Here is a 25,059-nt window from a genome sequence, read left to right as displayed (position 1 = left end):
CATTAGATCTGCTGCTGTATGTCTTGGACACTCAGGTGAAGAGAGGAGCAGAGCTGTCTACTGATCACCAAATGGTGTTGAGTTGGATGAGATGGCAGGGGAGGCTGCCAGACCTGGTAAACCCAAATGAGTGGTGAAGGTGAACTTCTCTGGCCGGGTCCCTGGTCTGTTGGATCTTAAACTCCCATCCCTTCCACATGGGCCATGCTCAAACCCTCTATTGTAGTGGCAACTGTAAGGAGCTGTGGTCAGTAGAAGGTCATTGGTGCATATTGTGAAGGCAACCAGGAGAGCTATTCAGTTCAGACCAAAACAGTGCTGTCTCTCTTTTCTCTTTACCCCTTTGTCACCCGCTCTCAGAAGAGAGAGGATCAAGGCTAAATAAAGTAAATGAAAAATTTAAATTGTAAACAAATTGATCCAAACTTTGGTATTTATTGTTGAATAAAGCAGCAAAAGAGGTCTGAACATTTTAACAAGTTGAAAATTTGAACATAAACTTTTTTTCCTCTCTCTCAGACATAAGCAAGGCATTCATCACATCATAATGGTGAACTGTTACAAAGTAGTAGCCTGATGTGTCGGACTACTCAGTGTTTTAGCCTAGTGTTTGGCTGCACTGTGTAGACAGACAGTCCACAGTCCCAGGAGTTAAACTGTTTCAACTTGCTTTGAGTACACAACTAGCAGCACTGGATGCACTTTTTGCTGGAATGCACAGCAGTGCTCAGGCCAGCATGGAGAGGAGAGGGTATGCACAACAGAACCCGGATAAGCGGAAGAAGATGGATGGATAATTTTGTTGTCACATCTATTTGAAAAAAAATCATTGTTTGACTGTTTCTCCTTGACCCTATGGATGGTGCTATTGACCTTCTAAAAATAGATCCTTTCTGGAGGTCATAACCATCTTTTTCTAAATGCTCCAACTGTGACAGTGTGTTGTTTGCAGTGGGAAGCAGAAAAAGAGAGAGAGAAGAAGAAGAAGTTGATGTACATAATAAATCAGATCAACATGGGGATGGAGGGATGAATGGAGAGAATGAAAAAGCAAGAGATGGAGATGGAACGATGATGTCAGCTAAAGCTACCCGATCAATAAGAGAGAAGTGCTGAAGGTAGCGGCATTCATACGGATAGACAGTGAGAGAGAGAGAGGCAGAGAGCGCATGGAGAACAGTGAGGGAGAGAGAGTTCAGAGATGCATGCAGGATAAGTGCTGATTGAAGAGAGAACAGTAAAAATGGAGAAACAGGCAAGTGAAGGTAATGGCATTACATCACCGACATACACACACAGCAGCAGTTTTTAGATGTGAGGTGGTCTGGGTTGATGGTTTGGTGAACAAATTGGATTTCCCCCACAGGGGATTAATAAAGGTACATTTTACCTTTTAAAGACTTTGGAACCAGGGAGCATAGATGGTAGTAACCAGTTACATTTACTCAGTTACATGTACTTGAGCATCTGTTTTGGATAAATTGTACTCTTTGGAGTAGTTTCAATGCAGCATAATTTTACTCTTACTTGAGTAGATTTTTTTGAGGAAATCTTTACGTATACTGCATTGCATTTGGAAACAATGGCACTACTCTGTTATTTTATGCGTTCATGCGTGTTCCGTTAAGAGGCAGGTGGTCAGCTGGTCCCAAGTCTGCTGGTGCATTGCTATCGATCCTACCACAGCCACGCCTCCATATGACTCAGTTCAAAGTGGCAGGAACATGGCTTTCAAATTGCGCTAACTGCAGGGGCGGATTGGCCATTGGGAGTACCGGGACCGATCAATAATGGGCCGATGGCCTCCTGTTTTTTATTTTTTATTTGTTTATTTATTTTTTGTTGCGCCTTGCCATGGTAACTCTCCTGGCCCAGGGGCAGAGACATGCACCGGCCCACAGAGCTCCGCTGCAGCCTGCAGACACAGCAGAGGCCCATTGGCTTGTCTGTCTAAAGAATACCTGGCCCAATGGCCCTATGATAGGCTACAGAGGCCAGGAGTCCCACCCACGCATGTTCTAGACCCCCCCTCGTCCAATCACCTTTAATGACAAGCAGTTCTGATGAGAGAGAGAGAGTGAGAGAAACAAAAAACACCAGCACATGAAAAAACGAGAATTATGACATGGAGAATGTGGGTAAAAAATGGAAAGGCAGAGCTGAAAAACAAAGAGACAAGAAAAAAAAGCTCTCGCAACTGACGCTGCTAAGAGCAAAAAAATTCCGAAATGTTTGCTGCGGGGGCCGGCGTGGCCGGAGCTAGCAGTGGGTCACTTGGACAGTGAGGCAAGTGAGGCTCTCGCTGCCATGTTGGTGGTGCAGGAGGAGGAAGACTTAAGCAGGTGTGTGCCTGCCACTACTTTTGGATATAGTTGTACTTTGTATTGCATTGTTATATGAGTGAAATACACACTGTTGAATCTTAAATCCTTTCTCTAGTATCATTCTGAAGAGCAAGTGAGCAACATACTGTGTAATCATCATTTATTTTATTCAAGGCTCCAGAATATAAGGGATATTGTTCAGTACTGTTGTTAAGGGCTTGTGTTTTTATATGTACATCAACGGGGCGAGTTCAAGGTTCAAGGTTCATTTATTGTCATTCAAAAACATGCTTTCACATGAACTGAGTTGGCACAGTATCTGTGTGCGGATTGTCGTGGGCCGGTCTGGACCAAAGAGTCCAGGGCTGAATTTTTGTACCTGTCCAGGCCTGGCGAACTGCTAATAGTTATGGATGAAATAACAGTGCACAGCATAGTGGGCTGTAGCTGTATGAAGTCAGTAGAGCATCAGAGAACCCATCACTGACTGAGAGAGCTGTAAATGTGTCTGTTTTGATAATAAATACATCACAGTATATCATGCTTCAAAACTACTGCTACTGTTCCTGCTTTCTTCTCAAATGTAAATATTCAAGATAAACGGTCTGTGAGCACCATGAGAGTGCCATGCATTTCATTAGTCAATAAGCATGACTGATTGTAACCTGATTAAAAGAGACAGAAAAGTGGAGACCAAATTATGCACACAAAAAAGACAAACTACTTTTTCATGTGGTCATGACTGATATAATGTTTTAACCACAGGTGGTCTTTTCTTCAGGTCTAAGAAGTAAAAACCTTTATTTAAAACTATACAATGTTGATACATCACAGGCACAGCATTATCTCCTTATATCTTCTTATTAAAACAATCTGCAGTATTGTCAAAATGGCCCAAAAGTCACATCTCTTTTTCACATTCATTCATGTAAATATAACAACAAAAATATGATATTATAATAATGATGATAATAATAATAAATTGTGGCTCCACATTGAATGTTGATTGTTGTAGGTCTATAATGAGTACCGCTGTAGTCTGCCCATATCATGCTCATTTATTACACGATAGGACAACATCATTGTATTTATTTTAGGACACCACTAATAGGATCTTTAATATAAATAGGATTATTTATTTTGTGGGAAAGAAAATAAAAGTATCAGCAGGAGCGTTATTAACCTTAAAAAAAAAAAAAAAAAACAGAAAAGAAAAAAGAAATTACCACTCCCACCCTGGCACAAACATACATCCCTGATCAGGCCAGACAGGGAAACAAAAAAAAGCAAAAAAAAAAAAAAAAAAGCAAAAAAAGGGGGGGGGCAGTGTTAGGGTTAAAGTGATACTAAATACCATGTTACTACCAGAAATGATAGTATAATAACTATATAATACATAAATAGAATTATACAAAAAATAATTCTTAAATACAATATAATCATTTATATGAAATTGACATTGCAGTGAAGAGTGTGGTCATTGGCCCATTGTAGGTAAATATCCTGTCCTGGGTCGGATCACTCCCAGACCTCCACACACACACACACACACACACACACACATATATACACACATTTATATATGTCAGTAGCTTAAAATAATAATCACAATTAATTGCGTGATTGTCCATAGTTATATGGAATGAATAATAACACTTTCACAAAGAAAAAGTTTCAAGGAAATTAAAATAATCCTTCTAAGGAAAATATACATACTCAATATTTTATGCGGGACCAAAATACTTTTCAATGTGATAGAACTATATTAACAGACAGAATTGAACTTTAGTTGCAAGAAACTGAAATCTGGTGGAACTATTCAATTTTGAAAATGAAAGATTGTGTTTGTTATTGTTATTTATTTGATTACTGTAGATGATTACTGTAACCATACATTATTTAAATGAATACATGTTGCCAAGTTGCTTAGGGTGTCTTGGATGTTCAGGACAAATTTCAATCCAATCTAGTGAAAACTAAGTGATTGGTGAGGCTTAGAGAGTCATAAAAATGATGAAATAAAGTTCTGAGGGCTAAACTTCAAAAATTCATAACTAACATTAAGTATTTGGAGTACAGCTATAGGATTTTGCACGATCCCATGATTTTAATCGAAGTTTTTACTCGGGCTGTCAAGCATTTAAAAAACGTTTCTAACTATTTACAAGCTTTGTGATTATTTCGGTATTTTAAGGGTTCTTTCCTGACATAATTTTTGACAACTAAATTTCGTGCTTAAACTTTAAAAAGATTAAGCCGTCACTAAAATGGAAAGGACTACAGTAGAATCTGGGACTTTGAGTCATCCACTAAGCTTGGCTTCTGGTGTTATAATAAATAATAACACCGTAACCTATGCACCATAACCTATGCAAGTGACCCATGTCGTAATGAGCATTTATACTGTACATGTGTGCTGGTGTGTCCGTGTTGCTGGCGGTGGTGAGCAGATTGCCACCTGACTTTCCCCTTTAACCACACTGACTCCTCCGGCTCACAGTTCTGTCTCTGGACTAGAGAGAGTGGACAGGCAGACTGTCTGCAGGGAGGGTGTATAATGTGTTTGATACAAAACCAGCTTGAATGACTTAGTTCTGGCAAGCCAGAGTTTGCCACAGAGCTCCACGTTGGGGGACAGCCTGCCCTTTGGACATTCAGCCAGTCCACTCTCTCTTGCCCAGAGACTCTCTGGGACGGAAGAGAGGCTCCGGAGGAGAAGTATAATCCAAACAGATCAGCGAGCTGGTCAGGAGGGACTGCAAAAGCCGAAGAGTTCAGTGTATTTGTTGTAAATTCAACAATTAGCCACATCCCATTATTGGTTCGAGAAACAATGTTAACAGTTAGAAACTCTGGCTGGAGTGGGGCTTAGTCATCTGCCTCCATCATGTTTACAAAGCTGCCGGTCAAGGGGCGTCATAGAGCGCGATTAATCTGCGTTATTTTTTGAATGTGTTATTTTTCCTATAAACAAATAATCAAAACGAACGTGTTATATTGACAGCCCTAGTTTTTACATGATATTTTGCAACACTTTCTTTCAAAGATTCCCATAGGTTTTGTTGTGCGACTTTAATTACTGTCTTTTATGTATTTACATCATGAAGCCTACAAATGTGTGAAAAGTAAAAAAAATACATTCAATTTACAATGGCATTTACATGAGTTCTTCATACCGTATGTGAATTAATCCTGTTCATAGTAGCCAATGCATGACAAATCCCTACATAGAGCATGTTTCTCTTGTTGATCCCTGTTCCACTGTAATTTTCCATCCAGTGTGTGTGTACATGGAACTGGCCGCAGTGTTCCATTAAGCTTAGCTTAGTGTGGAATGGAACAGCTTTCTTTCTTTCTTCCTTCCTCACTTCCTTCCTTCCTTCCTTCCTTTCTACCATCAATGGTGTGTGAGCAGCCAGGCAGGAAGAGGAAATAATTACATTAACATTATCGTACACAAGCAGCCCCAGCGTCCTCCATTGTCACCACGGAAACAGTCCTGAGCTGTACATTGTGTGTGTGTAAATTGAAACAAATCAACTCAGCCAAGCCTCTCTTATGCCAGCTACACACACACACGCACGCACACACACACACGCACACGCACACACACACACACACACACTGTCACAATGCCATTCAAGTCAATGTTGGATGAATAACTAAATAAGTAAATAAAATAATCTAATATATAAGATTAAATATTAATACATAAATATAAATAATAGATATATTTTACATTCATATAAATCAAAGTAAATATAGTTCATTAATAAATTAATTAAAATTATTCCAAAATAACAATTTTGGAAGGATATATTCATATATTTCACTGGATTTGTATTTATAGTTATTAATTGTATTATTATCAGTTAATTTTATTTACTTTTCTTTCCTAATGCAACAATTATTTCCCAGCTCTTTCTATTCTCATCCATTGTATTTAAATAAATGCTGAGTTATTGTCCTCCGAGTTATCTCACAGATTTAGACCGAAGCAACAGCACCACATACATACTTTCTATGACAGCACTGTATAACATACACAAACTGCATATTGGGAAAACCCTGGTAGTTTTCAAGTGTTAGCTTAACTTGTGAGTCCAAGAGCCATCTGGCATGTAGTGTGACTTATTGTTCAAATTAAATAACAGCTTTCCAACTGTCGAACGTTTAAGTTTCCTTGGACACTTTTGACTCATTCTCAAGAGGCTTGAGACTTGACTCTGACTCAAGATTTGGGGTTTGAGAACAATGTGTATTTTATTATTGTTATTATTTTTGGTGCATTGACATCAAGGAAATGTCTGACAAGCTGAATGTCATTCCCTCTCTTCTTATCATGCATAACCAACACATCAGGTGCACATGGCCACAGATGACTGTAGGCTGCAGCAACACGTTGTCATAACATTTGGCTTTGATAACTTCAGGCATGGCCCAAAGAAAAGATACCTAAATGCAACATCTGTGGCCTGAAAATAAAGGATGGTGAATCAACCACATCAAACTCTATCAGGCACCTGAAACGGACCCATTTAAGTGAGTCGCTTGGTAATCTGAGAGTCAATGTTAGCTACGTTTTACAGTTTTTCTATCTAATAGCATCTAATATTAGCTTGCTACTAGCTTCGTAGTTAAGCAAAGTTAACTTGATCAGAGTTTACACTTTGGTGTTTGCTGAATATTTTGAGAAGCTGAGCGAGTGTTTGTTTGCTTGCCACACTTGTTTGCATAAAGAGCAGGCTTTCTCATTGCTATAAAAATGGTTGGCTAACTTAACTTTTACTATCCATGTTCCACTTCCACCATGTGCCAACCTGAAATTCAATCTGTCAGTTGTGAAATTTGCTGAACAAAAACACAAGAGAGAGAGATTGAAGAACATATTAAGTTGAACTAAAAGTGCTAGACTGTGTGGAAGGCTAGCAATGAGCTGGAGCTAAACATGTGCAAGTGGATACCCAGCATCCAGACGAACACCTCAGAGTCTCCAGTAAGATGATCACGGATGGGGAGGACTGTGCTGCTAGTGCTGGCTGGCTTGACAGATTCCTCAACCACACTAACTAACTTTTCTGTCAACAACTGTTGCTCAGGCAGACTCAAGACATTTCACATAACATTTTTGATGCAAATTATTGTGAAAAAGAAGATACTGGAGAGCAACATCATAGCTATGGATGAAACACTATGGTTTTATGTGGTCAGCTCAACTATAGTGGATAAGAGAGGTGCACGCAGTGATCTATTCAAAACTACAGGCCAAAAAAGCAGTCACTTAATCATGGTATTGCCTGCTAAAGCGGAAAGGACAAAATTAAAGTCTTATGTGGTATTTATAGTGGGTTTAAGTTAAGGCATTGCACAATATAATTGAAATGGCGGTAGCCTCCTCGAAAAATGGCTGGATGAACAATGATCTGACTGCAGACTGGCTGCAAAAAGTTGTGGGAAAACCTAGTTTTGGTCCTTGTCTCCTAGACTGGGATTCTCATCGATGTCACATCAGCACTGCCACCAAAACAGAGCTCAAGTGAGGCTACAAAATAACTATGGCTGTCAAGTAGCACAAAATATATCAGCCCCCTGTCATCATATACAATCAACTATTCAAAGCCAGGCTGCATGAATCCCATGACAGCTGGATGGCATGTGATGCAGAAGAAGACTACACCGCAGGTGGGAACATCAAAGCAGCAGCTTCCTGCTTACCCTAAAACATGAAACAAGCTGGATACAGAGCTGCTGAAAAAATCCTTCAAGGTACAGTATGTGTTTATGTGAACATGTGTAATAATAATACAGCAAAAAAGAGTATATTTCTTGCGCCTTTCAAACCCAGAGTTACAAATTGCTTCACAGAATACAATACAGTATAAGTACAAAGATAGTAAATCATAATATTAAAAAAAACAACTGCAAGCTGCAGGTATTGCTATGTTGTCCAACGAAAATCTCATCTTCATGATAAAGCAGCTTTAAGTGTTTTCTCGCCTCTCTCAGTGGCTGCATACGGCCTGGTCCGGAGATGTTTATTGAGAAACTGCTGGTACTACAATTGTTTGCAGTTAACAGATGCAGCCGCCTCGATTTTCCCCTCCGAACCAAAGGCCTTTCGGTTGCCAGCCGACTGCTAGCTGGTTCCCAGTTGATTCCCAACCGCTGGGAGTCCCCCGTCCGCCTGGGGGTATGCCTAGATTCGACTGTAAACACGCCCATTCATTCAATTGCAGGGTCTCACCATGACATGGGGCTTCCCTCACAAAAAACATATAGTGGATATTTCCCTTAAACCTAAACCTTATTCTTCTACTCCATTACATCTCAGAGGCAAAAATTACACTGTTATTCCACTTCATTTATTTTGAAGCTTTCGTTAATTTAGTTAGCACTAGGTCTATAGGTTACTGTACTTACTTTATATTTTATATCAATTATCTCATGTTGTACCTTGGTTATATTATTATAGGTTAAGCCATCCAGCAGTATATGCAGTTATTAAAATGAGTTCATCATTTACCTGCTGCATCCCTAGTTATGTAGTTGATTCAACAGCCCTGCAGCGGCCGGATGAGTATGAGGGGCTGGGAGAACAAAGAGATGCACTGCAATGCTAATGATGCGGTTGGCCTCTGTCACCTCCCAAGATAATCAGAGGATGTTTGTCAACACACTTTCATAAACTGATTGCATCTCTTTTATCATCTGCCACTGCGAGAGTAATGTCTGATAAAAATATCAAAAAACAATTATACAGTGCAATGACAATAATTTCTGCTGAAGATATGTTTAAAATGACTGTACCACACCTCTCACCTGAGTGTAATCTAGTTCATGCATCTTGTCACCATCCACACCCAGTGAAATTTTCAGACCAAATACGAAAATGATCACGGACAAAGCGTATCATGAAGTCATCAATATTATGCTGCAGCTTTTTTTTCTCAACAGTATTGCATGAAAGTGAAAGTAATATGGCTGGTGGTCTGCAGTGGTGCGTTCGGAAATTCGAGAGCAAACTTTGTTTTGCCACACTGAAAATGTTGTTCTTGTTGTTAAGATTACCCTGACAAAATTTGAAGTCAATGGGGTAAAGCACATACACATGTACCACATTTCGTAGATGTAGGTGAAAGTTGTTGCAGGGGCTGCATTTTAGGGGGCGCTAGTACATTTTGGCTGAAACCAATAACATTTGTGAATTTCCACCTTGTTTGAATTTTGTGCTTAGTTTTATGCGTTTTTGAGCATGTTAAAGCGCTCAAAAAAGCAATTAATTTGAACAAATCCTTGCATTTTAAGAGGGTATTTCACAGTATCATCTGCCTCACCTATCAATAGACTCTGTGTTCTTTTGGTTCCCTTATGGTTCGTAGTTTGTTAGACATTGCAAATATGGTATGTAAAGGCATATTAATTGCTGTGAAGACAGTAAACATATCCCTATAATAACAAGAAGCAATATGGTCTACCTGATATACTTTTTACATGCAGAATTGATTTGTTAAAACCTTTTTCACAATCTAAGAGCAAATAAACACTGAAATACTTTTTCTTCATCTCTCAAGTTAAATTATGTGTTAACAATATTACAACAAAACACACACAGATATGCTTAAATAGCTTTGTAGCCCTACCCTACATCTATAGTCTGCACAGCAATTTTTGGGATTTGGGCCTTTTAGCATTCAAACAAATGACAGGTACAACCTCTTGCTGCCATAAAACTTTTTCAGCTTTGTTACTGTCTAAGATTGCTACTGGTATTTTTATACTCTCTCTTTTTAGTCTATGGTAATTTCTGTTAAAGTGGCAGAAATAAACACACTTGCTTAAATAAATAATTTTACATTATCTCCCCTTCTTTGCTGGGCAAGAGTTTTGTGTGACAGGAACTAAAGGCCTATCCCATGTAGACGCCTGTCCAAGATACAGGCAGGTTGAGGTCAGCGATTCAAGCAAACAGTGATTCTGGCTATTAATTGAAGTTTTACAGTAGGTTAAAGTACAGAAGGATTTTTAGTTGTCAGCATTAACTGTGCACCTGAACAATTTAGGATGTATATCAATGTTGATGTTCATGAAGGTTCTCAGTCACCAAGGCCATGGTCATTCTAAGTGCTATATTGTAGGCAACTGGACTTGTTTCTGTTTCTTCAAGATAGTTCACCTCCTATCTATCTAAGAGGCTTCTTCAGTTCTAACTAACTGAAGGGGAGCTGCAGACTTTAAGCCTAGTTAGTTAGAACTGAAAAAGCCTCTTGGATGAGAAGTGAAACGTCTTCAAGAAACTGAAACAAGTCCAGTTGCCGACAATATAGCACTTAGAATATATGTAATTTTGTCCATTTTTACTTTCTTTCTAGTTCTCCCTCACAGAGCTTCAGCGGTTCACAGTGTAGTCAGTACAGTATAATTTCATAATGTGCCTTGTATAAGAAAAAAGGTTAACAGTAGTTTGATAAATGTTATCTTGAACCTTCAAACAGAGTAATGTTTGCTTGTGAATAGCGTAACTTTGAAAGCTACCAGTATTTAGAAGAACATAACGATATAGGAAACCATGATTTTGAGCCACTTGAGAATGTGAATTAAGTATGGGGTTATATTGATACTTTTTTGATGTTTCATGCTAAGTGCTAGAAGTGAGGTTTAGCCTGTGTTGATGTTACTTCTTTTGGATGAGCATTTGATGAAAAAGCAAAAATGATTGTATAATCTTGGAAAGTTTTACGATGTTGTAGTGATGAAACAAACTAGATCCATCCACAGCATAGAAAACACATTTAATATTGTGGTTAGATATCCACAATACTTATTTTGCATGTTAATGAACTTGAAGCAATCAGTGTGAACAGACATGAAACTGGCAAGAAGGCAGTAGCCACGAGGGAAGGAATGAGGAAGAAATCTGGACATCAAGAAAGCAACTGAAAGCCAACATCTCAAATATGTATAATCAACAACAAAGGCATACTTACATTTACATTTAGTAAATGTAATTTCCACAGTATGTTGCACATTATTGTAGCTTCAAATGACTGCACAGAGTGCCACTGTCTGTGTTTGCAGTGGACTGATGAGTGTTTGGTTGGTGAAGCCTGTTTACCACTGCATCATCATGATGGCAGATTCTGGCTGTGGCATGAACAAAGGTCCAACCCGATTAAAAGGTAAAGGCTGGTTAGCACCATTGTTTATTTTAGCCAGCACATGCCAGGTTTTGCTGGTATCCCATGTTAACCAAATGAAAATATCATCTGAACATGAACAGCCAAAATAACCGGTGGAAAATATACCAGATAAATAGTATGCCTCCACCCTTAAGACATTAAGAGATTCACTGAGTGTTGCATCATGTGGAGCATTTATTTCTCTCACCACACAAGCACTTCATCCCAGCGCTTCTGCCCGAAGTAAAAGGGGGTACAACAGTCCTGCGCTATGGCTTGACAGCAGTCAACTTGACTTTGAAATGTCAGTGGCGAAGCAGACATCTGTGGGCCCATTTTATTAAAAAGAAAGAAAGAAAAGAAGCGAAACACGCGGACCACAGAAAGGTGTCAAGTTCTTGCTCCTCAAGAAATGGAATATATGACAACAGTCAAAAACACTAAAGATGTTTAAAACCAGAGTGGCAGGAGAAGAGCTTGGTGACTGATCACACAGAGATACGTTTCAAGAAACACATATCCAGCAAAACCTTTGTATTCCTGGCAACGCACTCTTTTTGTAGAGCACCTCTCATTAATGTCACACTAGGCCCACACAGCCCTGCTTTCAGAGGGGCACCACACACACCATCGGGGCACAAAAAGGTGGTTTGAATAGACAAAATGTGCTGCACGATTTGTGAGAGGGCAGGTAGAACAAGTCTTGGTGGAGAATGCATTTGTGGGTTTTTTTGTGTGTAACTGCTGTTTAAATTATGGCTTAATGGCTATTTAAACATTTCTATACAACCAGATTTCTGTCTTATTAATGGCCAACTTGGCTGTCAAAAAAAAAAATCTAGTGTCAGAACTGAATGTAGTTCTGTAGTTAATAGAGAGACGCAGCCTCCCCCTGATTACACAACATATTGGGAGATATTACATATGTGTCGATTTCTACAGTCTTAAGACAGCACTGTCTTAAGAAAATGGAACAAGAAACATATTTTAATTCATTAATTGTTCTTAAAGACTAGGTTAGTATAAACTGTAGACTCACCGTTACTGTGTTGGCTGTGAGGGTGGGGGTGTTGCTTTCGTTTCCTGGCTGCTCACTCTGTGTGTGTGTCGGTGTGTACAGCGTCAGGGTGTGCTCGGTCACTGTGCTTGATCCCGTATAGTCGGCCGGTGGATGGGTGTGGGGCGTGGCGTACTCAGCTGGGATTCCATTCTGTGGTGGAGGGGCGTACTGGGCTGGTGGAAAGGGTTGCGCCATGGCTTCAGGGGGAGTTGGGGCCTCTTGGTTGCCCTGCATGAATTGGTAGAGATAGGGACAGGGTGATAGGGGAGGAAAAGAGCAAAGCCAACAGGTAAGTAGTGGTTAAAGTGTCTGTGGTTAATTTGTGTATCAAAACTAGCAGGCAGAATCCTGATTCCAATTGAGCAAGATCCTCTGCATTATTATCATTTAATGAGCCTGTTGGGTTGTGGTTTTGGTTAAGGCCTCAGTATCCCTAAAACCAAGTGCTTATTAGATTATTTAATCACATCCGACACACCCTTTCTCATGGCGGAATCAGATGGCTGAGTGTCTTTGTAACTTTCTGAAACAGTTTAATAATGTGGCCATTTTTATGCAGAGATTGGATGGATCAGGCAAGTTTGGAACTTCAGTCTCTCACCTTTACCGTTCTTCACATGACTACTTCTGTCACTCTTCTCGTGTACAACTGAGCTCAACACCTTGCAGAATTGATTTCTTTCTTGTTAGCAACTCATTCACCCAACACATAAAAAAAGAGAACACAATTCATCCAGTTATGATCAGTGTTCGAGCTCCAGTTTCCTTATCAATAAGAACTCAAGTACATATCAAGTCTCCCACAAGATGGCGCTTTAATACATCACTCTTAGAAGATCCAGATTTCAATTCACTAATGAAAAGAGAGTAGGCATCCTTTCTGGAGATGAACAACTCTCCAGACACTTCACCATCACTATGGGAAAACAGGAAAAACAGTTATAAGAGGAATAATCATATCATATTCGTCACACAAGAAAACAACAGCAACAAAAACAGGAAACTACTTTAGAGACAAGAATCAAACACCTATCTACTAATACCCCAAGTGAACAAATAGAAAAAGAAATACCCCAACTTAAAACCCAATTTGAAACCATCATACACAAAATGACAGTTCCTCATCCAGCAGCTCAAATACAAAAACTTTCAATCCAGTAACAAATCAAGCAAATATCTGGCTAATCTACTGCAACTCAAACAAGAAAAAGCAAGTATCCCATCCATTGTCTACAGGTATCACCACTCACAATCCACAGGACATTAATAATGTTTTTAAATAGACTGGACCTGCCATCAATACCAACAGAACAAGCCCACTTTTTAGATATACCACGTACCTCTGATGAACTTTATGAAGCCTTGAACAAAATGCCAAACAATAAATCACCTGGACAAGATGGACTTCCTGCAGAATTCTACAAACACTTCTGGGACATATCGTCACCATTATGTTACAGAGTAACTACCGAAATCAAAACCTCCACCATACCTACCCACATGAACAGCGCTGTAATGACAGTACTATTAAAACCCAATAAAGACCCAACCCACCCTTCCAGTTATCATCCCGTCTCATTGATGAACACTGATTTAAAAATGATTACAAAAATATTAGCAACAAGAATAGAGACAGTCACCCCGCTATTTATCAATCCAGACCAGACGTGCTTGTCTGTGTACAACTACTCCATGTCCCTTAAATTGTCCCCCGGGGACAAAGAAAGCATTTTGAATTGAATTAAACTGAAAACAAAACAAAACGGTAATCCCATCATTAGACACAGAAAAAGCATTCCACAAAGTAAACTGGACCTCTTTATTTAGCACCCTCTGGAAGTTTGGTTTTGGAGGGTTGTTCATCCACTGGATAAAAACACTGTACCCTTCATCTAGGGCCAGAATAATCACAAAGGGGATCACCTCACCAAGGTTCACACTTCACCAGCTGATAACTCAGAACAAAAATATTGGAAACTAAATTATTAACAGAACTTGCTTTCTCTAGTTTACTGATGTTGTTTTAGAACCAGCATATGCCACATAACAGTGTCCATGGTTCGGCTGGGATCTGTGTTGCATGGCATACCCTCTTGCTCACCTGTTGTTTCCTGTCTGCATCTATACTTTCTGCTGTCAAAGTAATACAATATTACTATATAAAAAAAATGAAAATAAATAAATAAATAAAATGAGCATAATCTTGCTATGGTTTCCTTCATTTTACTATTTAACAAAAAAGGCCAGGAACCATATTTATACATGTTAAGTACATTAAAGAAACTATACATAGTGTCTCCAACACATAAACTGGTACTGGGAGAGGTGCGTAGAAACAACGGTTTACAGTTTGCAGCAGTCTCTCTCTCTCTCTCTCTCTCTCTCTCTAATTGACTGTCCCGTCACTTTGCTGTGGTTTCCCGTTTGTCCGTGGAATGCTATAAAAGCGGGAAATGGAATTAGGGCCAAAAGTTCTTTTCACAAACATGAAAAACAGGCAGCCAGCAGGCTGTTCTGTGTCTGTCTGTCTATCATTCAATCTCCTCCTCCTTTTCAGAACTATAGAGAGTGTCACTCTCATTTCACCATTTCACAGCCCAAATGCCCACTTGCTTTTAGGGCTTACAGTAATCATAATACAGTAATGCCAAAATATTAGCCCGTCCCTGCATGACCTGACCACTCTCTCTCTCTCTTTTTTGAATCAGATTAAAAATGCATCCAAAATAGGCAAACAAGGTATACAAGATTTATAAGGGAACTAAAATGAAAATTTAAAGTGTATGTTGTTTTGCTGAGAAGAAATCAAAACGAGCCCGTTAAGTGCAGTTATTTAACATAATTTTAATAACACATGCATAAAACAAAATTGTGGTTTATGAAACTATCTCTTTGACATGGCTAGCTTACCTATTCAATACAACATAAAATGATGGCAGAATGAGCAAGACGGTATAAGTGGTCAGGATCACTAAGTAATGCACAGAGTTGCCCTTCTCAAGATTAAAAGCCATTTTGAAAAAGGTGGTCCTCCCCCAAAATCAAGTTCTGAAAACACTGATGTGACAGACTAACATTATTTTAGTCCAAACCGTGGACCTAACCACGCTGATCGTGTCATGTTAACCATGTTTACTCTTGTTATCAAAACGTGACCAAACTGAGACTGTTTCACGTTAACGTTTGTCTGCTACACCTACCTACCTGGTACTCTCCAACAGTCATATACAGTATGTCGTTTTGTAGAACAGTCATATATGTCATTTTAGGAGTCATTGGCAGACAACCTTTTTTCTGTTGTTCAAATATGAGGATGTGTTGGAAGAATTTGTGTTGAGTAGTGATCTGACAGTTGACCCGTAACCTGCAGGACCCACCACCTGACCGGCGAACTGGGACGGGTTTAAAAAAAAATGATCACAGGTTTGGCCGGGTGGGCAGTGAGTGACAAAGCAGCATTACCAACAGATTATTACAGTTTTATTTATAGAACATCAGTGTGTTTGATCGCTACATAAACCACCTCACCTACGCTGATGATACCCAAACACTAACAGATAATGATACAAACACATAGACCCACCCCTGAAATCCATGTTTCTGATAAAAGCTGTCATTTTCCTTCCACTTTTCTCAATTTATTCCTCTCTTGCTTCAGTTGCTGTGATTCATTTTCCCCTTCCTCCGGTGAGTATCCTGCTCTTTTTAGTCCTGCTCAGGCTCTCCTTCTAATTTGCATGTCTGTCAGATAATCATTTCTGATGATAAATCCATCTAACATATTAGCACCCTGCTGTTCTTCTGCACAGTTCCAAAACTTGAGGGAAAATGGTAAAAAATGTAAAAATTAATTTTAATTTTAATTAACTTTTTTAGGTGGGATGAGGCTCTGACCGTAACTGTTAAAAAACCAATAGTGGTTTTGAAGCTGGCTATACGTACACATGGAGATTGATGGTGTTGAGCCTAATAAAGCAGTTTGCCGATAGCTCACTGACTGTAGTCACATCATTCTTGGCAGAGTCATCATCGACTTCCAGGGCAGAGAAGTGTTACGCTCAATTTAGGGTTTACTTTGGCTCAATTCATACAAATGAAGAAAAATATAAATCTGACAGCTGAAACAGCTGAAATTAACACACATACAAAGAATCACACAACAGCTCTTTTTGAACTGAAGTGACTATTTCAGCCTGTAGTTATTTTGTATTTAATGTGCTTCCTTAGACTGTGTTAATTTGTATTATCTTTAAAACAACATCTTACAGAATCTTACAAAATATGTTATTTAGCTCTGTCTTTAAAGCAACGTTATGGAACTATTTTACCTTAAAATAACGGCTTTAAAATTGTTTAAATGTCACAGTGACTTGTAATATGGCAGGTGGTTTCTTTGGGTACATCCCATTTACATCCCATATGTGTTGTTTCCTCACCCTTTGCTCCTTGCTTGAACTGAAAGTCATTCTGGTCCGCCATCTAGCAGGCCATCCCAAAGCTCATATTTGTGCTCTGAGGACCGAGGATCATGACCGAGAGCACCTTTCATGGAAGATGTTTTACCGGCAGACACACCCCCTTAGTGGCAAACGGTTTTTGATTGGACACCGCAGCAGATCAGCCTGATCTGATACATCACAACATCACTGGAGTTTAATACCAGAGTGAAGACATAACAGATTAAACTCAAGTGTATCGCCATCAAGTTTTATATTTTTTTTGTTTTCTGATTCAACATCGAGTTTAAAAATATGTATTAACTGTAAGTGTGAACAACAGAAGAAGCACAAACAACTTTCTTTACTTAACATTTTTCTTTTCAAGGTCTGTTTTACACACATGGGGCTTATCATTCCTGAGCGTCTGGTTTGAGATGTTACATCATTTCAATTTTCCTGAAAGCATTTATCTCAAAAATAGTTTACAGTGTTCAAAAGACACCATAATCAAATTCTGGGTTATCAAATTATGATTTCACAATCAGAATGTCAATGAATTTAGAGGCAAATGATGAATAAATAATATAAAGCCATTTCTGCGAGTTGAAATGTTTCCTGCACCTCCGAGCAGACACAGTACAGTGTATAAATACAGACTGCAGCTTGTTATTCAGGTGTTTGTTAAACAGGTAACAGAGAGAAAGTCAGAGGAGCAGTCTGATATTTAAGGTTGTGAGTTCACAAAAAAAGAGAGGAAGTTTAATGTGTATAACAGAGGCTTTGTTTGCATGAAAATGAATAATCAGGATATCAGCAGGTGCATTATATCCCCACTAATACGTCCAATGAGTGATTAAACTGAGAGAATGAATAGGAACTAAACTTGCACAAACCGTAAAACCAGACAGCAAAGCAGATGCAGATCCAGCTGTTAAAGAGCCTTTGAAAAAAAAAAGGGATCATCCAGCAAAACTGTTTGTCATCTGTTTGCTTTAAAGATATTTAAACTGGTGAAGAGAACTGGATTGGTTATAATCTATGACACAGACAGTGGTTGAAATAATATGGAGTAATGAAGATAACAGCAAAATAAATAATATCTTTAATTTATCCCTTCTGTAAATCAAGCTAATCACAGTCTTATGAGTCCAAGTGAAGGCCTACACTTTATTCCAAAAAACTTTAATCATGTAAATGTCTACTGATTACACTTTAAACTGCAAACAAAGACACAGGTTTGCTTTTACTTCAAAAATGAGGCACAATTCAATCAGTTACAGTTATATCAATGGACACATGGATCGGGCGGTCCAGGTCATAAAAATAAACATTCTAATTAATATCAGATGAGCTGCTGGTGGGTGAAATAATCAGTGTTGGGCAAGTTACTTTCATAATGCAATATATTACATATTACTAGTTACCTTCATTTTAAAGTAATATCTTACATTACAATATTATTGTCTACGTAGAGTAATGTATTACTTATTACACTACGTTTTAGTTACTTTAAACAAAAAACCCAAATAACCCATATAGAACAATTAAATAGAATAAATCATTTTAAATAAACGAGCGGCCTTGGACACAGATGAGCAGGCAGACAGAGGATCAAAATCTGATATATTGTAAGATAGGAATAAATGATTTTAATTGTAGGCTTAGTCATATGAAACACAACAGACCTACATGACAAGACAAAAATCTCTTTTTATATGTCTTTTTATTTTAGTCCACAGTGCAAAGAATGTGTGGACATATGTGATTCAAAAATATAAATTAAAGTGCGCTCAGAGGATAAGGCTTCATCATTAAGCTACAAAATACAGCTCATTTCAGTCACTCAGAAACTTAAAGAACTTTTAGGCGCGACTATATTAAACACACACAGAGCCTTTATTAATATGGTCAGGCACTGTGTGGATGGATTCCTAAAAAAAACAACAATAAACGCTTGCTTTGGTCTGTATGTAACACCTTACATGATACATTACATGTAATACATTACTGAAATATTATTGGTAACGCATTGTATTACCCTGTTACCGCTAAAAGAAATACATTACTGTAACGTGTTACTTTGGTTACTTTTGTGACGCATTACCCCCAGCACTGGAAATATTACATCTCATTAATAAGGAAAACATTAAATTACCTGCACTATAAGAAATGATTTTAGTGTGTCTCTCCATTAACACAGCTGTGTGCAATTACACACGTAACACATCAGTTTAATTTAATAGAATATTTAAATCTCTCAACACATATTAGAACTGTGTAATTGTTAAAAATATATAAGAAGCAGTCTACAGCGTTTAAAGTCGACTCAAATGGGATGTACCTTCTCTCTCAACCACTCCGCCCCTCTATTACTTGTTTCTGCACTATGTAACTTTGATAAGCATTCAGTGCATATTATTTTCTGGTTTTAGACTACTTACTGCTGAATAGTACTACTTACTGCTGAATAGTAATTAATATTAGTTGACCTGCTAAGTTTTTTATCTTGTGTTGTTGCATTTGCTTGATGTTCGGCTGTCAGCAAAGTTGTGAACTCACTGGTCTGCGATCCCAGGCCAAGCCAGCTTATCTGAACAGAAGTTTGGCTAGTAGCATGTTATAGTCTGGTGTTATTGTCTCTTGTTCAGGTTACGTTGGCTTGGCATGCTGTTACTGTTCTGAGTTGTGTGCACTTCTTGTGCAAAATTTACCTGATGCATGGCAAAAAATGCTGGGCATGCAGGTTCACTTCAAGATATAAGGTTTCAAAACTACCTAATTATGTTATGTTCAAGAGAACTCTATTGTGAAGTATGCAGATGACACCACCGTTGACCGCATTGCAAACAACAATAAAATTCATATCGGGTAGAAATCAACAATCTTGCAGAGTGGTGCCAAGAGAACTATCTACTGCTCAATGTCAGCAAAACCAGGGAGATGATTGTTGATTTTAGAAAGAAGGAGGCAAAGACACACACCCTTGTCTAGACCAGTGGAGCTGAGGTGGAGCAGTTGAACAGATTTAGGTTCCTTGGAATTACCATCACTGAGAACCTATCTTGGTCATCATACGTCACCACCCCCGTTAACAAAGCAAAGAAAAGGTTCTTCTTCTGGAGGAAACCAAGGAAGGCTAAATTCCAGAGCCAAATTCTGGTCAACTTGTACAGAGGAGCAATCAAAAGCATCCTCATGGAAACATGGCATGGCTCATGCAGGAAGATAACCCTAGAAATAACCGTAACCCCATCCAGAGCCTGACATGTCTGCACAGAGCCCAAAGGATAATAAATGACAACAGCCACCCCAGCCACAGTCTGTTCACCCTGCTGCCATCCAGCAAAAGATACAGAAGTTTCCACTGCCATACCCCCAGACTACGGAGCAGCTTCATTCCTCAGGCTGTGAGACTCCTCAATTCATCCTCCACACTCCATTTTTTAAAACAGATGAATGTAGCATAAAAGGACTCAAACCTAGCTTTGTTTTTTGAAACCCTAGTAACATATTAACATAACATAAATACATTTACCATGACAGTATCCTGTTATGATATGCAAAGTAGTTTTTCCCTCGGAAACAGTGAGGGCCGCCAAATCGCACAAAACACAAATTACTTCCAGTTTAATATCTTTGGTCCTCACCACATGGTCCAAACAATAGAGAGGCCTGCATGTAAACCAAAGCCTAACATGTGGCCTCCACGCACTAACAAAGCCAGAAAACAAAAGAAAAGTGCGCCAAATGGTCCAGTAAGTCACACATGGTTGTTACATTTCCCCATCTTTAAAACAGGAGAGCACCCACGTCAACTCTTCTGGTTTCTCAGCCACGACCCAGAGAACAGGCACTGTCAGCCCGCTAGTAGGACACTGCAGCGGCCAACACCACACACACCTCTGGTGAACAGATTGCTTGAAGTTAACTTCGTGTCCAAGCCGTTGTTCACTCAGACACGTTTGTAGCACACACACCAAATTCGGAACCAAAGATCAGCTCTGTCCAAGACTACACCGTGATTGAAGGCACATGCTAGGCTGGTTGTTTTGTTCAAGTCTTGTGCAGTCACACTCGCATGATGTTATGTCCCACAAGATCACCTCACACACACACACACACACACACACACACACACACACACACACACACAATTTTGAGACTATTTCCCGTTTGGTTATTGGTCCCTGATGCCAGGGTGGTATCGCATGATGATTCATTTATATGAATAATTATATTATTATTAATAATAATTACTATTGGTAATTATTAATTGCTAATAACCAAACCTACCCTACCAGTGTACCCAGTGACATTATATTCAAGTCAACTGAGATAATAGTGACATTGTTACAGGTGTTACAGGTGTAAGCCAGCTATGGGAATACTGTCAGTTAACAAATAAGCATAGTGGCTGACATCAGATTTTTACTACAAGATTAAGAGAGTGGTCTACCTCTCTAACCCCATTTCTGTAACTCATACAATCTCCCACTGAGGGTTTTTATGAAGAAATGAAATGTGTTCCTGGGGTTTATTAGCCCTATTATAACAAAAATGCTTATCTTCTACAGACGCTGATATTAAAATTTGAACCCTTTGTGATTAGTTATAAAGTTATAAAATTATTAATCTAAGCTTGACCTCCTCATTAATCTTAAAGTTTATATTTAAACTTTCCAATATCATGTAATTTGAATCTACAATTCCTGAAAGTAGCTGGACCTTTAATTGAGATTGTTTATCTGACACTTACCTGATTATTTCTTAGCATTCAACACTCCTATTATGTATTTCCAGTATGGCAGTTTTTAACCTTTCCATCTTTCTATTGTAATCACTGCTGTCTTAAATCATAATTGTTCAGCCCATTCTGTCCCTTCTTCCCAAGTCTCTCAAACTGTTGACCTTTCACCCACGGCAGTCTGTGAGCTTGTTGGAAAGGGTGTTTGTTAAAGCCTGCTAAACGAAAAATATAAAATATCGAGACAAATGAAGTCAACAAAATGTCATACTTTTGAGCAAAGTTAAACAGTAGAGCAGGGGTATTCAATTAAAACTGAAAAAAAGAGGTTCAGTTAGAGAAAATGTCCTCAAGCGCAGGGCTCGAAACTCATAATGTCTAACTTGCATTACGATTCAGTGCCCTATACAGTGTATTTAAGTGGCCTTGTAGCTGTATCAACATCTGTATGTAGTCACCGAGTGACTGTCGAATTAAATTCATTACAATTTTTATGTTTTTCAACAGTATTGTCAAAGTTGACATTGAACTGGGGGGGATTATAAATAAGTTATTTTCTCCTTTAAAGTAAGGGCTTTTGAAAAGTTTGCCTCTAAAAAAAGTGCTTAATTTAGAAAATAAATAAATAGTGTACCTTGAGATTCCCCTTTTCAACTCAAATTCACATCTTAACAGTCTCAACCAACTGTATTAAAAACAATCTCAACAATCAATCTTAAAAACTGAACAGTTTTTCTTTCCCCTTATGCCCCATTCTTCCACTTTCTCTTCTTCAGTGAGAAAAGTGAGCTTCAGCTTTTCCTGCCAGGAGTTCATTTGGGCTGTACTAGTGTCAGGGCCACCCTCATACACATGTGTAGATGGTCATTGTGAGCCTGGAAGCCTTGTTTTAATAATATTTAAACGCTAAACTCACATATATAGCTTCAGTACAGGGTGCTGAATCCCTCTTGTAGTGAATAAACAAAAGGAAAGTAAAGGACAGCACTCCCATTAAACTGTTTATTCTTGCCACATGGACGTTTCGGGCAAGATGCCCTTCTTCAGCATGTATTCTGGCAAAATCACAGTAAAACGACACAGGTGTGCTAATTAAGGGTTATCCAAAACTGTACAACAGATACACTCCAATAGGGGGAGCTGTATCCTTTTGAAGGAGAGCAAAGGACCACCCAGGGTCTCATACAAACAAAACAAAATCTCACAACAGAATAGATAACTGTATCACAGAAACAACATAGCACATGTTTGTATCACAGGAAACAAGTAAATGAAATCTCCTCATTCAGTCCCTTTGGAATCAGAGTGCGGAGGAAGTGTATCCAATAGGCTTCTCTCTGGAGCAGGATTCGGTCCCTGTTACCACCTCTCCATGGCATTCTCACTGTCTCAATGCCCAAATAATGTTGTTCACTCAAACTGTGGTTCTGACTGTTGAAGTGCCTGGCCACTGATGATTCAACATCGCAGTTACGATTAGAACACTTTGCTTTGCCTACATAATACATGTTACATGGACATTTTAACAGGTAAACCACATATTTATTGTTACATCTAATTCTCCTCTTGACCTTAATGTCGACACCAGACCTTGGATGGTGATAAAATGATTCTACACTCAGACCCTCCTTTGAAGTTTGGGGATGAAATCAAGACGGTCCTAAAATGGGCCTTATGAGAGGGTCAAATTAGTGATGATGAATATAAATACATGGTTCAGGACAATTCAGTTAGACCTGTTATGTACACTCTTCCGAAAATCCTTCAGGACTTGCTACGTAAGCTTGCTACGTAAACTTCGAGGCTCTGCTATGGGATCACCAGTAGCTCCAAATAACACTTATCTGTTTATGGGGAAATTTGAGTTGGACTTTATTCATAACAACAATCACTATTCTAAGTTTATAAAAAGCTATTGGAGGTACATAGAGGACTTACGTTTCATTTGGAGTGGAAATACGAAAAATTTAAATGAGTTCCATGCTTTCATTAATTTAAGAATGAAGTCTATAAAATGTACATTGTGTTATGATCTTGAGCGTATTTCATGTTTTGGTGAAAAAAGATGGGAATTATCTTAACTTTCCTCCAGTTCATTGGTTATTATCCACCGGCTTTAAAGAAAAGTCTTCCATACAGTCAGCTACTAAGGTTAAGATGCATTTGCAATTCTGAATAATCTTTTGAGCAGCATGCTAAAGGTCTTTGTAAACATTTTAAGACGAGAGGTTATGGGAAAAACTTGTTGTAGAACCATCTGAACAGAGTACGCCAAGTTCAACAGTCTGATTTACTCAAATCTAGGTCAAGAGACATATCTTCTCAGGGTCCTACATTTGTATCCACCTACAGTCCTATATCCAAGTTTGTTAAACAGGTAGTGAGTCGACATTGGCACATATTGAAAACTGGATCAAGGGGAATCATTTTATCACCATCCAAGGTCAGGTGTCAACATTAAGTTCAAGAGGAGAATTACATGTAACACTAAATATGTGGTTTACCTGTTAAAATGTCCATGTAACATGTATTATGTAGGCAAAGCAAAGTGTTCTAATCGTAACTGCGATGTTAAATCATCAGTGGCCAGGCACTTCAACAGTCAGAACCACAGTTTGAGTGAACAACATTATATGGGCATTGAGACAGTGAGAATGCCATGGAGAGGTGGTAACAGGGACTGAATCCTGCTCCAGAGAGAAGCCTATTGGATACACTTCCTCCGCACTCTAATTCCAAAGGGACTGAATGAGTAGATTTCATTTACTTGTTTCCTGTGATACAAACATGTGCTATGTTGTTTCTGTGATAAAGTTAGGTGCTATTCTGTTGTGAGATTTTGTTTTGTTTGTATGAGACCCTTTGTGGTCCGTTGCTCTCCTTCAAAAGGATACAGCTCCCCCTATTGGAGTATATCTGTTGTACAGTTTTGGATAACCCTTAATTAGCACAACCTGTGTCGTTTTACTGTGATTTTGCCAGAATACACGCTGAAGAAGGGCGTCTTGCCCGAAACGTCCGTGTGGCAAGAATAAACAGTTGATGGGAGTGCTGTCCTCTATTTTTCTTTTGCTTTTAATAATTGCTATTGTGTCAACCTACTTGTTTTGAACTGCCAGTGGGAACAATGAACTAGAAAGTCCATTCTAGATTAAAAGTTCTGTTTCGTCGGTTGCTTTTCTCTTTTTAGAGAGATGTGAATTTCCTCCGACAAATATGTATGTCTGTGTGTATTTTGTCACTCACTCGAGTCACCCGGCTTATCTGAATGCGTCGATTAAATTGTAATAATTCTCAATATTTTTCGGTTGTATGT

The 25,059-nt window shown here is 38.7% G+C and overlaps 1 protein-coding gene across 15 annotated transcripts in view; it reads right to left on the bottom strand.

Moving 5' to 3' along the window:
• The window catches only part of LOC311250962 (RNA binding protein fox-1 homolog 3-like), a 655,829-nt gene that overhangs the window by 94,029 nt on the left and 536,741 nt on the right, over positions 1–25,059 (bottom strand). For all 15 annotated transcript variants that reach the window (XM_084343161.1, XM_084343160.1, XM_084343152.1 and 12 more), the window contains one exon: positions 12,540–12,788. In XM_084343161.1, coding sequence (XP_084199287.1) covers positions 12,540–12,788 — 249 coding nt within the window. The remainder of the gene's footprint in view (positions 1–12,539; positions 12,789–25,059) is intronic.

The sequence above is a fragment of the Pagrus pagrus genome, assembly GCF_965226575.1.
Source record: "Pagrus pagrus genome assembly, chromosome: 21".
Taxonomy (NCBI): domain Eukaryota; kingdom Metazoa; phylum Chordata; class Actinopteri; order Spariformes; family Sparidae; genus Pagrus; species Pagrus pagrus.
The sequence above is the reverse complement of the archived record's forward strand: the minus strand, read 5'-3'. Positions and strand labels throughout refer to the sequence as shown.